The sequence below is a fragment of the Ambystoma mexicanum genome, chromosome 8 (assembly GCF_040938575.1).
Source record: "Ambystoma mexicanum isolate Mex_15411 chromosome 8, UKY_AmexF1_1, whole genome shotgun sequence".
Taxonomy (NCBI): Eukaryota; Metazoa; Chordata; class Amphibia; order Caudata; family Ambystomatidae; genus Ambystoma; species Ambystoma mexicanum.
Window position 1 is genome coordinate 727,742,391 of NC_090929.1, and position 18,556 is coordinate 727,760,946.

The 18,556-nt window shown below is 47.3% G+C and overlaps 1 protein-coding gene across 1 annotated transcript in view; it reads right to left on the reverse strand.

Moving 5' to 3' along the window:
- DNAJC9 (DnaJ heat shock protein family (Hsp40) member C9) overlaps positions 1 to 18,556 on the reverse strand; it is a 142,311-nt gene that overhangs the window by 51,593 nt on the left and 72,162 nt on the right. The window contains exon 4 of the mRNA XM_069610543.1: positions 6,174 to 6,260. Coding sequence (XP_069466644.1) covers positions 6,174 to 6,260 — 87 coding nt within the window. The remainder of the gene's footprint in view (positions 1 to 6,173; positions 6,261 to 18,556) is intronic.

Genomic DNA, 18,556 nt, shown 5'->3' on the forward strand with positions numbered 1-18,556 from the left:
TCTGAAACTGTCGAATTCAATTAAGCTGCACCAAATTCCATTTTGAAAAAGGGAGACCTAAATGTGCCCCTTCTTGCACCAGTCCCGCCCTCATCTTGATGCCACAGAAAACAAAAAGGTGTAAATCGTTCCTGGCCACCACCTCCCCATCATCAATGTACCGCAGATGAGGGGAAGCATTCACTCAGCCATTTCGACCCTATCGTTGGAGATACATTTGCAATCGATGGAGCAAGTGGACTGACTAACCACGAAGAAAGCTGATGACATCAAGATGTAGATGTGTTAGACATGAAGCACATACACATTCCTGCACAAAGTTACGCGGACTCTTAGGCCACACTGCTCTTAAACACGAAAAACATGATTAGGACTCACTTAGAAAGAGGCCGGACACACTTTCTATGCAGTAATCGTAAGTTGCAAAAGAAAAACAAACTGCTTGCTGATGCTCAAATGCAACTAAACATGAACGGCAATGTAAATAAAGATGGAAGCCAGAGTCGCATTGAAATTAATGGAGGACGCTGGAAGGGATCGAGACTACAGAGAGGCCTGACATGCTGACTTTGCTTACACGCACAGACCAGGCTGTCAGTGCAGCTATTGGGCACAGCTTTGCCAAGGACACAGAGGGAGGGAACGTTTCAAGTTAATAGAAGAGATGGGACATCTGCAAAAGTGAAAGCTGAAAATGCTCAGAAATGCAAGCAGGGAAATTTAATTTGTGGTCTCTACACTCTACTTGAACCCGAAATACAAAGCCTATTCATTCCAGCCAGATGGAGACAGTTGTTCACATCCAACTGAAGGCAAGATGATACAAAATTAATACCAGGTTGCAAGCATAATGTTCTTCTCATGTCCTAGAGGATCGGAGATGGTATTTGTTAGGTACAAGCGGCTCCTCTGTGGCTGCTCCCACCACGTTGAATAGTCGCTCACGGGCTGGCAACTTTGCAAAGCACCTAGGTTGAGAAGACCCTTGTAGACCTATCCACCTTCCATGCTAGTTCACAATGTTGCAAGGCCCAATGAGAGCGTGCTAACCGGACATACCTGTAGTTCCGACATTTAGGAGGTGGCCACAGGAGGAGCCACCAGAAATGGCCTACCCAATAGGGTTACTAACCCCGTATGCATCCCCCTAGGTAGTATCTCACTAACCAATCCCATGTTCCCTTCCCTTAGGTTTTTTGCAATGCATCTTTTATTTTGACACGTCATGGTGTCTAAAAGACTCAGACGGGCCTAAGAATGACAAGAAAGTATTGGATAATTGCTTGTTGTCCTTAACTTGATCCCTGTATTGAAAGAATTGCCATATTCTTGGACTCTGTTTTTGGTGCAGCAGATTTCATCGGCCCAGTTTCTCTTGCTTGCAATTAGGGAGATTATCAAATCCCACAACCAATTTCAATTTATTGGTGTCACATTTTCCACTAAACAAACTGCTGTAAAAACGAGATCTGCATATTTTGATCCATTTGTCAGGAAAGCGTGCATTAGCAAGTTGAAAGGTCTCACCCTTTACTGACCAATGTACCACTATATTTCACTGGCACATGATAAATGTGCAGTCTACTTGCCAGAATGGGCAGTCTTTCAAGAACTTTCCATTATGTAGTGACAATACTATTGCTCATTGGGTAATGAGTGGAGGAATGGTTTGCAGCGATTTAGAATGTAAAGAAGAGATTCTGCTTTCAAGCGACCCCTCCGCTTTTTGCTTGTCTTATTGAGTTCCCAATACCTTTGTACCCAGTGTTAGGCAGAAGATTAGGACTACAGGCGAGAGCAATACATCCTCTTTGGTATCAGTCTGTACCATAAAGATTTAGTTGGTAGCTGTGGCTGAGCAGTCAGACTTCTCTCAAGAGGGAGATGAGAAGTATCCAGGGTTTACACAATAGGCCTACTATGGCACAAGAAAACACTGACCAAAGCCTTGTATTAAAAAAAAAATATATATTTATTTTATACACTTCTAAAACACATTTATCACGGACATCAAGCAAGTTAAAATAAGTCAATGAAAAATACACACTCCCTAGTTAAATTGTAGACCAAGTGAACCAGAGTGAAAACTGATCAAAATGGCACAGTGAAAACCACACACAAGGGAAGCTATCAACTTCTCACAAGGGAAGGAAAGCACAAGTTATTTAGAAATATCTTCTTACACACCCTAGCAACACTTCCCATACGTTTGTGAACCAGTTTAAGCAAGACAGTGCATCAGTATAGGAAATACTTAAATGAAAACTGAGCAAAATGGCATTTCACAAGATTTTATAAAAAAAAGGGAAGAAAAGGGTAGTTATAAGAAGTAGCTGCACCAACACAGTTCTAATTGAGAAACAATCTAAAGAAGGCATGTCTAACAAATGTAGCCAGAGTCAATATGCCTGTGCCAGAGTCAGTAGTACAGGGCAAGGGCCCAGGAGCAAAATGTTCTTGTAGCTGCAGTCAAGTCTTTGGTTAACAATTTCGAAAAGGTGTATGAAGAAGGTGAAAGACAATGTTAAGAGATAGGGGCGACCATTCCAAAAGTTGGTAAAGGATTTACAACACCTTTAGAGCTACCGCGAAGAAAGGGCGGCCTGGCGGAACATAAAGTGGCTCCTGCGGTGGCGGCTGTTCCTGCAGTTCGGGGATCCAGCAGAGGAAGAGAGGCTCTGGTCGTGGAGGAAGGTTCGAGTTACTGCACTACCCAGGGATGAAACCAGCCGCGGTGCTGCCCGACGAATAAAAGGTACGCTCCTTTAAATCATGGTCCGGGAGGACGGGTGCCTGGCTATCCGGTCTCCAAGTACAGGGTACTGGCGATTCGACCAGGGCAGGAAGGCGATTGGCAAACTGGTTGGTCCCACCAGCTCAAGGGAAGAAGGCTTTCAGATGAAGATCTTCTCTCGTTGTGGGGAGAAAAGTGGTGAGACGCTGAAGCAGGGCTTCACCGGTGGTTCAGTCGTTGCAGCAGTCTTTGGTTTCTCAGAATCAGTAAAGACCCATTGGGGATGGCACACAGACAATTCCTACAACGACAGGTGACAAATAACTAGGACACTGTGGACATTAATACATTACTGTTACACTCAGAGTAGGCTTTGAGAGTGTCAAAAGAAAAGGGTTATCAGAACAAACGAGATCAAATATTTAAGCAAGCAAATACTTTTGGACCCCCCCCCCCCCAATGCAGAAGTTAACCCCATGGACATCATTTAGGAGTCGCAACTGCGACCCCTGAGGTCTCCCTTGCTACCCCTGTGGTCTCCTTGGCTACACCTAAAATAAAAATAAAGTTTCATTTTTTTTACATTGAGAATCATGCCCTGTGGCCAGCAGCATGTCGCTCTTTGTTTCTGGTGTGGCTGGGTTTCTGATGGCTATAGCTGGTAAGATAGCTCAGTGGGTTGATCGCTGGCTGCTGCAATGCATGTGTGATCTCTAGGTTACAGGTTTGACTCCCAGCAAGCTCAACTCAGCCTTTCATCCTGCGGAGGTTGATAAATGAGTACCAACACAGGTTGGGTGCTATTGAATGTATCTTTTTTATATATGAAGCACTTAAGCACAAGTGCTATATAATAACACATTATCATTTGGCCTTGGAAGTCTGCATGCATTCACAGTGATTTGGTAATATGGGCCTATACACACTGATCTTAACGATACATATGGTGATCCATTCTTGTATGAAATCTATATCACTTTACAGTGATATCGTAACCATATTTATCATGGTGTACTCAAACAATGCTATGTGATGCCACTTTTCTGTTTGTCGTGGGATGAAAAGTTGTTCATCGCTTCCCGTGATGTCACTTTGAGGTGGGGTCAAATGACATCACTTGCTGAGTTCAAGGGTCGTGTAATGTCACTTCTGCTACCCCGGCATTTTGGTGAAATGAAGTCCCTGGTTAACCCCTTCCTGGAAGGACAGGTGTAACACAATCACAGAGGAGATATGAGTCATTCAGGGAACCAGGCTAAGCCAATGTCAATGGGCAAAAGTCTAGGTGGCTGAAGCACTTCTTGCAGGTGAGTAAAAGGTCTTTGCACAATGTTTTAGAAGTCTCTGGTGAAAAAGAAGAGTAGGGCCAGAAGCCGAGAGACTTGCGAAGTAGAACCTAAAAGCAAATCTACAAAGAGAGGTAAGTGTTCTCAGACTTTACAGTACCTTCAGATTGAAGAAAATGCAGCAGATGACTTCAGTTCCTGTGCAGCTCTACAGATCCTGTTCCCGGGCCTCAGTTGTGGGGACAAGAGGGAGGACTTCTGGGGATGCCTGCACCACAACGGGAAGTCACAGACGGCAACTGGCAAACTTCACAAACAAGTGGCACTTTGGTGTTTCAGCTCCTCACGTCTACCCCAAACCGCAAAACCGCGGTTCTTGGATGTCGAGATGGACTTTGCTTGCATCTGGGGTCCAGCACTGCTGAGGTGGCTCGGTCAGTCCTGCTTTCTGGGAGTCCGGAGGATATTCCTCGAGCTCTTGGCCAATTTAACAGCAACACACACAAACTGGTGTTCCTCTGCCTCGCTATTCAGTTCCAGCAGCGACTGCAATGGAAATTCAACCAGCTCCGAGAGGAGTTGGTTGATCCCACCAACTCAAGGTGAGAAGTAGTCTTCAAAGGCTTCTCTGTCAATACGAATTTGGAGTTTCAGGAGGGCTTCACCGGGCAAAGCAACTGAGTTGCAGCAGGCGTCTCTTCCAAGTTCTTGTTCGATTCCTTCGTCCAATGGCCGACTCTGCCTTCAAAGCCAAAAAGCCTTGCCCTTTATGCAGCTTGCTCCCATTCATTCCAGCCTAGCTGACAGTCACCCAGTAGGGTGGCTGTCCTTGATGGACAGCCAGCCGGCCAATCATCTAAGAGTGCATTCCTGTCTCCTAGGGGACTAAGCACAGGGATTCGGGCGCCTCCTTCACTTCCTACCCCCACCAGACATACTGGAGCCAGAGGCGGGTTTCACTCGTGAAGCCTGCCAAAGACAAAAACAGAAGGGACCAAACCTGGTTTGGCACGCAGAGTAAATCTCAAGAACGACCTAAACAACAAATGGCGAAAAAAAGAAGACCGGGGCTATTTTGACAAAAATGGCATCCATGGGTGCTTCACTGTTGCTGCAAACCTAGCCCACGGTAAAAACAACATTGTAGTAAAAAGTAACCACTGCCACTAGCCATTAATTGTGTAAAGGGTTACAAAAAATGTTACATGAGAAGCTAGACAAAGGGGATACTAAGTAACCCCTCCAGCACCCTATTGTAAGCTAGTGTGTGCTGGGTCTAGAAAGTTACAATGTAAGTAAAGTCAATTTCACCTAACTGCTCTTGGAAAAGTAGTTCATCCAAGAGGAAGGCATCCAAACCTTGGGAAATCTAAAAGACATCCCTGTGTCACTGCACTAAAGGTGCTGTGTGACAATTTAAAAAGATGCCTATGGAGTTTGTCAAACTCCAAAAACCAACACAGTTTAAATCACAGGAAAATAAGAGTGGAGAAAAAGGTCTCCCTCTCTCCAGGTTAAAATGAAAAAGTCCTAAAGTCCAGCAAAAGTGCTGGGGATCTAAGGTAGAGAGGAATTAGCACATTTCTGAGAATTCTACCTAACAAAAGTGCACACACCCATTTTATAGAGACTGTTGCAGTTGCATACTGGTTTATTTAATTCAATGCCCTACCTGCAATTGTCAAAACACAAGCCTCCTGCAGGGAGCTTGTGCTGGTTACTGTTACAGCAGTGCATTCAAAAACATGTTCATAGGACTATGAAGTCCTATGAATGAATGATATTCTAATACGGCTAACAAGCCCTTTTCAGCAGAATGAAAGTAATTCTGCTGAAAAAGGCTTGCTTGCTGTGTTAGTAGAGCATTCACAGGGCTGCGTACTGATGAGAACATTCTACAAGGCAGTTAAATAGGGTGCGATTGCCTTGTTCTTTGAAATTATCCCGTAATCTAGTGGTGAAGGGTTAGCCTTTACAGCCACACAATTAAGTGAGTCCCAGCTTGTGCATTTCTCTGGTACACATTTGGTTAGGCCACCATTCCTCTTGCAGGTTATTAGCCATACAGATCATGCTCTTTTATGCATTACTGAAACATTCATCTGCATTGCTCATAGCAAGGTGACATAACTGGACAAACAAAGAAATCTTACTTGAATTAATGCAGACAAATCATCCAAACCCTCGCCTAAACCCAGTTCTTTCTTCATCTCTTCGGCTTCTGCAGCTTCCGACAGGGCCTAAACAAACATTGGCAGTTAAAAGATACATTTTAGAAAATGATGCAGCATGTTGGGTTATTAGTGAACGTGGAAGAGTGGGTATTTAAAAATAAAAAAGCACAAAGAGAAATATGGTAGACCCGGAAACATCATGTGGTTTTAAGATATAAACCCATGCCAAAGAAAACTGGCTTTAAGAGTTCCAAGGACACTTGGAGTCAAAAGCCTTGTTTTGAAGTTGTGAAACTGCCAGATACCATGTATAACTTGTGTATTTAATGCATATAAACCTTCTAGGGTTGACAGAATTAACTGTTAAAATGCTACAAAATGTAAAGCACTTGCTAGCTACCAATTGTAAGCAGCCCGTGTATCCTCATTAGGAGAAGGGAACCATTACCAGCTTTGATGCCTACATAAATGATCATCCACATGAAGAGTTCAACTAGACATCCCAGGGCATGTTTTGTAACACCCATCCTTTCCTAGGCATGGTAATGCTTTTCTCTTTCTAGGCATTTCCTTCAGCTAGCTCAAACTGTGAGCAATAGCTACTTCAAATGTCAAAGGAATAGTTCTGGCCATTGCAATAGTATAGTCTGTTTCTCCTGTATTCAGTTTCCTTATCAGTAACCAATCAAGTACATTTAAAGATGTGTGCAACTCAACACATTCCTATTAGAAGCTATGTAGAAACTTTCCCGCAAGAAACCTTAGCTGGCACTGTCCATCTATGAAAAGGACCATCCTTAGTACTAGTATGAAGCACCAGTAGCCTTTGGTATCAATTGCTAACCCAAAGCCGTTTAGACATGAGCAAAACATTAGCAGTTCAAAAAGGTTGAGGTCTTGTCAGATTTATCTCCCATATGTGATGAAGTCAACGTTTGCAGTTTTCACAACACTACGGCAAGACATCGAAGGCCAAAACAGGAAGAACAAATCACCCCTGCCTTGAGAAGCCAAAACTTGTTACCAGGGAAGAAAATGAAATCCACTTCAAAGCACACTGCATCAGATAGAGCACTACATGGACAGGAAGCAGAATTCCTCCAATCAAAAATCACCCCTTCTGCCCAAGGAGAACAAGCTGAAACGTACCCCTAGTCAAGGCACTATGAGAAACAAAAGTATGGAACTCAATCCCAAAAGAAATCCGAGCAGGAGGCCATCTGACATTTGTCAAATAACTGGCTATGCAATACAGCAGGATAGTAAGCTACATGTAAACCCAAGTAAACAGACTACAAAACATGACCACAATGACACCACCACCGTTCAGACAGTTTTCAACCAATGACACCTAAATGACCACTTACCAAAACTAAATTTAAGGAACACAAGCAGACCACTTTCTCCAATGAATGACAATCAAAATAAATATGGCCAATACCTTTTCAGGAAGAACGCAAAAAAACAACAAAAAAAAAAAACACAAACGCAAAAGAATGTAACATCACAGAGGACTAGATTCCACAAAACATGTGAAACTCAGTCTAGCAGATCCGTCCAGTGACTCCAAATGACTAAACCTCATTCTTCGAACACCCCACCAACTTGCTGAAACAAATCATTGCAAAATAATCCGGCCCATCATAACTAAGCCAAAACTTTACAACTCTCCATATCAAATGCTAAATGAGACCAACAACCAGTGATCCAGATAAGATGTGGAAGTGGAAGAATTTTAATTCCTATTTTTTAAAGTTGGTCATAAGACAATTTTTGGAGGGAGTAAAAATGTAAGTCCAATTTCCAAGGGGAGTATTTTATAAGCGGGTAAACTGTTTAAATTGGAAAACTGAAATGTTTTTGTAATCATTTCTGTGCACCTAGCTATTCATGCACATAAAAAGATACCAGTTTATATTTTGCCATTAGGCAGCAATAGTAGCTTCTCCCCGTGGTACTACATGCATTACTGGTCCAAACATTCATGGAGATTTATGGGTGAAAGCTATTTGTTGAGAATATGTTCACTCCAATTTTACTTTTTGGAAGCATTTGCCTATTTTTAGGGCGTAAAAGTGGCAGATACCCTGCTTACCTGTAGGGTTGCCCCAACACAGACCCCCTCCTCTACCCCCCCCCCCCACCCATCCTGCCTCTCATGTCTCCCATCAGGAAACAGACCTGTGGGGGGAAAACACCACAAACCTCAGAGAGAACCCCCCTCTCTCCCCCACACAGACCAGTTTCACCCAAGTCTACTGGCACCAAGAGTTAAGCACAACACCTTCTATTTTTCTGCTATCCCACTACCGTATCCCTCCAGTCTTTTTCCCCTTCGAGGCACGAGAGCACTACCACGCACAATGGCAGTGGTGCATTGACTGCAGCACGTCACCAAAAAACACGATAACCAATTTAATTTGCAAATTGTATGAAATGGATAGAATTGGATTAGTAAGAAACTATTACTGCCTGAAGTAGTACAATGTATCTTCTAATGTGCATGAATAAATATTACCAACACATTTGTTTTACAGTTACATTTTTACTAAGGAATAACCATTAGGAATTAACATTTTACTCCCAATTTTATAAAATAGAGTTAAACACTCTTACTTCGAAATCTACGCTTAAGCACTGGCTGTACATTTATAAGTTACACTGATTAGAATTTACAAAATTGATATGAATAGAGATTTCCTTCAGAAGAAAAGTGAAGATAAATACGGAAAATAGCCACTGTATGGTAACAAGCCAAAGGGAGACCCTTTCAGGGTTTAGGAGACAAGGCAAGTGAACCGAAATTGAGATTTTGCTCAAAGATGGAGTACTGGCAGCAAAAACTATGGTGTCTGAGATGGTACCTATACACTTAAGAAGATACACAAGGATACGTAAAATGGATACACTTATTGCTACATCCCGTCCTCTTTCTTCCACACTGTATATGGGTATCCCTCACTAGGGACGGGAAATGGATCTTCACCAGAAAAAACAAAAAAAAAGTGTCTTCCTTTAAATTTAGATGGGGCGGCCCTGGGAGTATGCGATCCCCGACTCCGCCCTCCAGGCACCACTGCTCCGTATTGACACAAACAGACCGCTTCACCAGCGCTCCTGGGTTAAGCCTTGCAATTCCACACGCTCTTCCCCGAAGACTTTTTTCTCCATTTGTTTTCTATCCTAGCAATTGTCGGAGAAGACTGTCCTCGGTGCCCCGCTCCTCCCTGGCACAAGTCGACGACGGCGGGTTTCAGCAGGTTTCCGGCCTGCAAGGGTTCCTTCCCCGCATCAGATCGACACAAAAGGATCGACGGGTCAAAGGATCGACACAAAAGGATCGACGGGTCAAAGGATCGACACAAAAGGATCGACGGGTCAAAGGATCGACACAAAAGGATCATTTTTTTTAATGTATTTTTTGGGGGGGGGGTTTCGTTTAGGGAAAAAAAAGTGGTTTTTGCCACAAAAAGGGAGGTTCGAGGGACCCCCGCCCAAAAAAAAAGTGAAAAAAAAAATTAAAGAAATTCGATCCTTTGACCCGTCGATCCTTTTGTGTCGATCCTTTGACCCGTCGATCCTTTTGTGTCGATCCTTTGACCCGTCGATCCTTTTGTTCTCGATCCTATGACTGGGAACCGGGGCCGCAAGGCTCCGATACTGGGGACATCCCCAAGGGGCTTTGCTCTACTACCGGGCCAGTGCCCGAGGGGGCGCCTATACAAAACACTACCAGCGTCATGGCCGAGGTTACTCCACCTCCCAGGTTGCTATCTGAAGTGCAGGGGAGGTCCAAGCTTTTGCTTTCAAGTGTGCAGGCGGAGACTGGGCCCAGCTCTTGAGGCACCATGCAGCAGGAACATGGCATGACAAAATGGGCACCAGGCCAGACAAGATGGCATGCTCCTTCCGGCACCACACCAGGCTCTGACCGTGTTACAGGCCCCAGCCCCAGTTCAGCCCTTGGTCCCCCATGCCCACAGCAGTCCTGGTGTCTCTGCCTCCAGCATAGCCTCCGTTGCAGCACCCGGCACTGCCTGTCAGTATGCCACAGCTGCTGCCACCTCCACACCCCCCCCCCCCCACATCCCCCCTGACAATTCCCGACCGGCAGGACACAGCGGGTGACAGGCGAGGACCAGGATACTCCCTCGTCAGCCAAGGCCTTCCCTCATTCTGGAGGTGCACCCTCAACTGCATTAATCGGTTATCGCTGCGGCCTCCCTTTACTCCAAGCCACAGTTGTCATCATAGGCACCCACCACAGCACTCCTAACGAAGGAGGAAAAGCTGTTGGAATCCTAGGGCAAAAAGATGTACTCCAGTGCCACACTCCATACACGCTAGGTCAAAGCTGAAGCTGTGATGGCTGCAGTGAATCAAAAGCTGTGGCGAGAGATTATGGATTTCCTCCCAGAACGCCCCGCTCATAGTCCGGCGCACTTTAGGGCTGGATTGGCAGAGGCCAAAATCGTAGCCCAAGACATGGAATCCACAGTCGCTCACATCGACACCGCAGGTAGTGCGATTTGTATCGCCACAGATATGAGGACAGCTTGGCTCAAGGCGACCAAGTTTAACCCAGCTGTGCAAGAGCAGCCAAGTCCTTGTGAATCCTTACAAAGTCAGTGCCCAAGGCCTATAGCCAGAGCCACCAATGGTCTGACAGAGCCTTTACCTTCGGTGGCTTTAGGGGTTTTCAGGAGCGGTAAGCTAGACAACCCGACCGGTCTCTTAGCCAGCACATGCGCAAGCAGCACAAATCTTCCCACAAAGTGTTTTTCCAGTCCCCCTCCCAGGCACCGGCCTCAAGGAGAGTAAAAAGTTGTGACAATGTCACACAGATTCTCAAGTCTCCGGCAGGGGCAGGTTGCCTTTCACTTCCATTCCGGGCAGGCAAGGTTCGCGGAGCCATAGATCCTCTGTAGTTTCCACCGTCTTCCGCCTGCCAATTCATCCACCTCCTCTCCCCTCTGCAAGATTGGGACGGCAACTCTTTTTGCAGAAATCTGCTTGCTCATCACAAGTCAGGTGGTTAATGAGGTCCGAGCTTTGCAACAAGGCATGGGCTTCTATTCCCAAATATTCACCATTCAGAAAAAGAACCAGGCTGCCCGAGAGTTGTATTGCCCCCTTCTTCCTTGAACCTTTCCCTACCCCTTCAAAAGTTCAAGATGATTACTCGGCTCTTACTGCCGAGACTCTATGTGGGGGGGGGGGGGGGGGACTAGTTGTGCTCCTTCGATCTGAGGGAGCCCCATCGTTCCTTCCCGATTTTCAGGATCATGGGCTTTTCAGTACACAGTCCTCCCGTTTCGACTCAACTCAGCACCATGGGTTTTTACAAGGTTAATGAACTCTGTGGCGGCCCTGCTCAAGGTGGAGCAGTGTCCAAGACCCCCCCCCCCCCCCCCGAGGCTGTACAGCACACAGCATCAGCACTGATGCGCATGCTATACGATCTAGGGTTCTCCATTAACCTCAAGAAGTTACTTACTCCCCACTCAGTCCTTAAAATTCCTGGGGTTAATTTAGGATACGAGGGTGGAGAGGATTTTTTCCCCCTCGGCAGACAAGATCACGGCAATCAGGAAGGCACCCAGGCCTTTTCTCAGCACACCAGTGACCTCAGCATGGTGGTACCAGCACCAGCTTGGCATAATGGTGGCTTGCCTCCTGGCGGTGCCGCACACAAGACTCGGAATGAGGCTGTAGCTGCATTTCTCAGCCTCTTGGAATCAGGAGACTGGCTCCCAGGCAGCTGTAGTCAGCAAACCACAGCACCTGCACCCGGGCTTGGGAGTGGTGGAGTGCAGAGAACAAACTGTTAGTGGGCAGACCTTTCAGGCAACCCTCTCCAGAGATCACCATTACCACTGACTCGTCCCTAGAAGGATGGGGGCTACCCTGGGCAACTAGTGTGCCCTTGGTATGGGCAAGACAGGAACAGCTGGAACATATCAACTGGCTCAAGATAATGGCCATCTGGCTTGCCCTCAAGGCGTTCCTTCCCATCGCCAGCAGCAGGGCGGTCTGTAGACAGCTCGTTCGGCAGAACCACATGCAGTGCCCTTTGGGACCACTACATGCAATTAAGACTACAAGTGTCTGTACAATTTCACCTTTGGTACAAGCCTGTGCTACACAGTATTGTGGTAGCAGTGGCTGAGCAGCCAGACTTCTCAAGAGTAAAGTGATCAGTACAAGGGGTTACACAAAGAACCAACAATCACAGTGATTCAAATAACCAGTTACTCAAGGTTTCTTGGTAAAAGAATATACATTTATTTACAGTCGTTTGGAAACCATTACACATCAAGATCAGCTCAATATCATATACGAATATACTACAAATACACAACCAATAAGTTATTGAACAAGTTCAGCTCCCCTGAAGTGGGAGCAAAATGGCACTTCAATTACTTTTAAAATGGGTAAAAAGACAAGGTTAAGAGAAACCAAGGCACAAATACTTTCATAGGCAGGGCAAAGGGTTTCAGTTCACTAAAACCAGCAATTCAATTCAATAGGCCTGGGCAAAAGTCAATGGTTCAGAGTCTTGTATAGGATAGCACAGTTCTGGTAGTAAACGGTTAAGTCTTTGCCACAGATCTTAAAAGAATTTGGTCAGATGAAAAGTTAGATGTTGGTTTAGGGAAGGACAAGCCTTCAGAGCCGGGAAAGTTACACAAACTTTCACTGCGGCCGAAAAGATTTCCTGACCACATTTGCACATTACCTTTAAAGTGAAGAGCTGTAGCGGAAGCAGTTGTTCCTGGCAGTTCCTGCAGATCTCGCTGTTCCTGAACTTCAGTCGTGGCGAAAAGAAGGACGTCAGGAGGTTCCTGCACTGCCCAGGGAAGAAGCTACAAGCTTTGCAAAATGTTGGTTTGAGGTGGGAGTGCCTTAAAGACCACAAACTGGTATCCTTCCGTCTGGTCAACCGGTTTTCCACAGCATTCTGCAGAAAATTCTACCAGTATGGGTTCAGGCGGCTTGCAAGTTGGTTGTTCCCACCAAACTCAAAGGAAGAAGTTAACCTTGAAGGGCATCTCGGTCGATGGAGTTTCATGCTGTTCGGACCTGCAGCAGGGCTTCACTGGTGGACCAGGAGTTGCAGCAGTCATCTTCCTTCAGTTCTTCTTCGGTTCTTTCGTTCCAGTGGTCAACTCCGCTTTCCAAGTCCCAGGAGTCTGCTTTTAAACAGTCCCCCCCCCCCCCATCCATTCCAGCCTGGTTGTCACTCACACAGCAGGGTGGCTGTCCTTGCCGGAGAGCCAGCCGGCCAATCATGCCAGAGTGCATTCAGGTCTCCTAGGAGACTAAGCACAGGAGTTTTGGGCACCTCCCTCACATTCTGTCCACCCCAGACACTCAGGCGCCAGAGGAGGGCTTCAGCACTGAAGCCCGCCAAAGGCCAATGAACCAAGGAACCAAACCTGGTTTGGCGTGCAGAGTTGGACACTAGAAGGACCTTTCCTAAAAGAAACGGCAAAAAAATGACCGGAGTCTGTTTTTACAGATCAGTCTTGGGCACCATATTGGAAAACATGGCTGACCTGATTTTAAGCTACCAGTGTTCGCGACCGGGAAAAATCATGGTAGTTTGCTTAAAACCACTGCCACCAGCCATTTAAAGTAGGAAAGGGTAATATCTGACTGTTATATGCATGTTCATACTCAGGGGATGCTAGGCAACCCCTCCCCCAGCACTCTATAGGAAGATGTGTGCTGGGTCTGTAAATTTAAAAAGACTACTAGTCAATTTTACTTTACAGGCTTTGGGAGACGGTAGTCAGTCCCAGAGAAAGTATTTAAACCTTGGGAAGTCTGAAAGACATCCCTGTGCCACTGCACTGAAGGTGCTGTGAGACACAAGAAAAAGATTATGCCCATGGAGTGGTTTTAAAACTCCATAACCAAAGAACACAAAAGTAAATACATCAAAATACATGGAGTGGGGAAAAAAAAAGGCTCACTCTTCCCAGGTAAAATAAAAAAATAAAAATCAAATCCTAGAAATCCAGCAAAGTTGCTGGGGGTCTCAAAAGGTAAGGAAAATTAGTACATTTTGAGAATTCTCCCTAACACAGCTCCACTTGCATCAACAAGCAGGGAGGTACCAGGTCCTCTCTGCTCTGCTGGCTGTCCAGCGACATGTGGGAGTGGGCACTGTCCAACAGCATTTACTGTTCAGCAGTCCATCTGCCAGGGGAATCCAACTTGGAGGCAAACAGGCTAAGCAGGCTGGGGATCGACAACTACGAGTGGCAGTTGAACTAACTGGTCCTGCAGGAGGGGGGTGTGGGGAGATCTTCAACAGGTGGGGCTACCGTCATGTAGACCTATTTGCCACTATGAACAGGACTTGCCCCTGGCAGGATGCGAACTGAGGGCAAGTCAGGGGAAATCACTGGGGCAAGGTCAGCGAGTCATAGAACCTTACTTGATTGCACCATGGTGGCCGGTAAGGCCATGGTTCTCGGCGCTCCTCTGACCAACCCTACAGTGCATCTCGCACTGGGTCCATCCCACTTACTTTCCCAGCGGGGGGGGCACAGTGGTTCACCCCGCTCTGCAGAAGTTAGCCCAGGCCGCATGGTTCCTGAACAGGTCACTGAAGCATCTGCACGTGTCACAGGACAACCTGGCTATCGTACAAGGGGCAGAACAGGAACAAGTGTACCAGGTAGTCACTGGGTGTTAAGACGGATTTCTGAACTCTTTCCTGGAGGCGCAGAGGTTCAGAAGGCCAGCCTAGTTTCTTGGAACAGGATAACCTCTGGACAAGCCAGACCAATCAGGGTAGAGATTGCGACGGTCAAGACTAGGTCTCAAGAGGGGCGAGGGCGACTGAAAGCCCACAATGAGCACACAAAGCAAGGACACTTACAAATTACTCCAAACAGGTGTTATATTAAAAATATATACACATTACAAGGCCATTGTAACATTGACCGTAGCGAGAAATCACAATAAAACTCAAGTAAACCAACACATACCAAATCAATACAATATATATACAAATACTAACAAGTCTAACGCGTTAGACGCACAACATGTGTAGACCACCTAGATGGGGAGGAAAACAGGCAGTGCGAATAATAATCAGACCCAGTCCGTCTTCAGAGGCACCCAACTAAAAGGAAGTCCAAACCCTATGAAGAGTGGAGCCTTGTGCTCAAAAGTACCTGCACACGCTGGTGCCAACGGGCAACAAGGGGAGTCTCTTCGAGGGAATCAGGCAGTTTAGTTCGGTGAACAAATGAAGATGAACAGAGCTCCGCAACTCAAGCGCAGCCTCCACTGGGGGCAGAAGCAGAGCGCAAGTACGGAAAGGCATGCTCCTGCAGGAGGGCGACCAGTTCCTAGCGATGCTACTCACCGGTCCCCAATGCGAGCAGACCCAGGCTTCTCCGCGTCAGTTTCAGTGCTGGCAGGTTCAGATAGGAGCAGGGGACGTCTTGTCGTCGTGTAGATTCCGCAGCAGCAGAAGTTGAGTTGGGGGCGTCCCAAACGCAGTGAACCCGCACAGTTTGTTACCACAGCAGGGCAACTGAGCGACCGTGTGTATTCCAGCCAAATGTACACTCCTCACGTCAGACCTGGGAATGCCAAGTGTACGAATCGTGTGAGAGTGACAAGGACTCGTAATACAACACGTCCTGACGGCGGTTACAGAGCAAGACTCCTGGGTAGGCTGGTCAGTCTGCTGGATGGCCCAGAGACACTTCCGAAGGCTTACATGCAGGAGATGGTGAAGATGCCGAGAATAGTTGTTCCCACTATTCCAAGGGTCGAAGGACCAGTACAGGCCTTCTCGTTCGATCCGAGGTAGAAAGGGTTTCACAAAGCGACAGCAGTGCAGAGGAGCAGTCCTTCAGCGGGTCACCAGCGATTCCTCGGTTCAGCCTCGTGGTTGCAGGATACTTGGCTCCTGTATTCCTTTGTTCATGAGAACTCGGGAGATCGACATGGTAGTGGCGTTTCCAGCCCCCTCTTATCCACGGTTCCCTTCGCGCCAAAACGGAGGGGATCCAATGGGAGATCCGTTCATAAAACACTCACACCATCTGTGGACCTCATTACGGACCACGGGGGTCCCAGGCATTCACACCACCCTAGACTCTCTGGCGACCCAGGATGTGTATTGGGACCAGACATCCCAGCCCCCATCCTGGAGGCACACAGGCCTGTAGAAGCCCGCGAAAGCATCTGTGTTTCGCGGGTAAGTACATGCCCAAATAAGGAAGGCCCCGGGTCGGCTCGACCTGGGGGAGGTGAAGGGGGCAAGACGGTCAGCGGACAGGACAAAAAGCCTCGTGGTCTGGCCATTTTGGGCTAAGCGCGAGAAACGCGCTTAAAACGCCAAAAGGAGCTCAAAAACACAAGAAACGATCGTTTCCACCAATCCCGTCCGTGATTCACTTGCACCTTTCATTTACAATCCAAAGAGAGTATCTAGGGCCTGTAGAAGACTAGAGACCCAAGAGCAGTAACTTAGCTTACAGTGCCCTCTTGTGCCATGTTGCACGAACGCTGCAACATGATAAAGAAACTACGGAAAACAGCGTTTCCCGGTACTGTCTTAAGGGCATGTCAGTTTCCCCGTAAGAATGGAGCGAAAGCCCAGAGGAGTGCGGCAGAAGGCTGCACTTCTCTGGCAAAGTCTAGATCATGGTGAAAACAGCAGCAAAAAGTCTAGGGGTTGCCACATGGAAGGAAAATTACCCACAATTAAGAAATCTTTCCTAACACTGGGCCAAGACGAACAAGGTTGATCCACCGACATTCTCAATGGATTATGTGTTATCCTTCTCAGCACATCTGGATAACTAAGATGTGCAGGTAGACACCTGCCATACGTATTGGGCAGCCATAGCCAGAGACCACATCTTCTCTTCCAATCAGGTTGTAAAAAAGGCATTTGGCAGGACATGACCAGATTAGATCCGCCAGTCAAGCGGCCACATCTGGTCTGGGACCTTAAACGTGGTGTTGGGTGCATTGGCTCACAAACCCATGGCATCAGCAGACATCAGGCTGGTGACTATTAATACTGCTCTGCCGGTTGGCCTTACTTCAGCATGCCACATTAGCGGGATTCAGGCTCTGTTGGCTTCAGAGCCTTGGACCATGTTTCACTGGGACATGGTAGGGCTCAGGACACATCCTGCCTTTCTCCCCCAAAGTTGTTTCTTCCTTTCACATTAACGAGGAAAGTTCTCCCAACGTTCTTTGCCAGACCAAAGGATGAGGCTCAGAAGGTGTTGCACTGTCTGGAAGCAAGGCGTGCTCTGAGGTTTTATCTGGACAGGACAAAGCTTCCGTAAATCAGATGCCTTGGTTCATCACTTTCGGCAGATCAGGACCAGGCTGTCGGGCCTTCCAAGGCTTCCATAGCAAGGAGGATGGTCATGGCCATCAAGGAGGCTTATGAGGGGCCAGCAAACATGCATGCCCATCGCATCAGAGCCAAGGCCACGGCTGTGGCTTTCCAAAGACATGTGCCAATCAGCAAGGCAGCTACTTGGGACTCCCCATAGGCATTTTGCAAACACTACTGCTTGGGTGCAAGCGCCAGATCGGACACAGCATTTGTCCAGGCAGTTCGGAAGAACTTGTTTTCTTAGAGGGGCAACTCTTCTCCCCAGGACTGTCAGCTGTTATCGCCAATACAGTATTGAGGAAAGAGGACGGGACGTAGGAGTCATACTCCTACATCCTGTCCCCTTTCCTCCATACTTTAGGGACATTCCGTCCCGTGGGACTGGACCAGAGCACTTTTGTAAAAATTGAAAAATGTGTCCTACGTGGGGTACCGCACGCGGCCGTACCCCTGCCCTCCTTAGCTCTGCCCCACACATCGTCCTCCAGTGCTTTTCTACACGCGGTCGAGGCTGGACGCACTAGCATCTCCGGGAAGACCTTTTCTTCTTTCCCGCTGTCATCCTCTCCTGCTCTGGTTCTGGAGGTCGCGTTCTCCTCAGTCTATGCCGGGGCGTCTGGGATTTTCCACTTGTTCCTCTTGCCTTGCTTCGCTAGGGCGGATCCCCATTCTCCCTGCTTGGAGTGTCTGGGACCGGATCACCGGTGGGACTTCCGCGACTCCCTTTCGGTCCAGGCACTTCAACGTCAGGTGGGAGGAAATCTTCCAGAAGGTTCCTCCATTGCATTTCCAACTCGTCATTGACGGAAAGAAGAGACGCCCGGTAAGTGCTTTACTTCTCAGGGCACCCCGGCCAGGGGACTCCTTCCCGGGGTCCTCCAGGTCTGGGAGGGGCTTCATGAACTCTGCTACCAGGGGTTATCCTTGAGGTGCCTTGCAGGCCTAAAAGGCGGAACAGGGTTTTCTCCAAGGA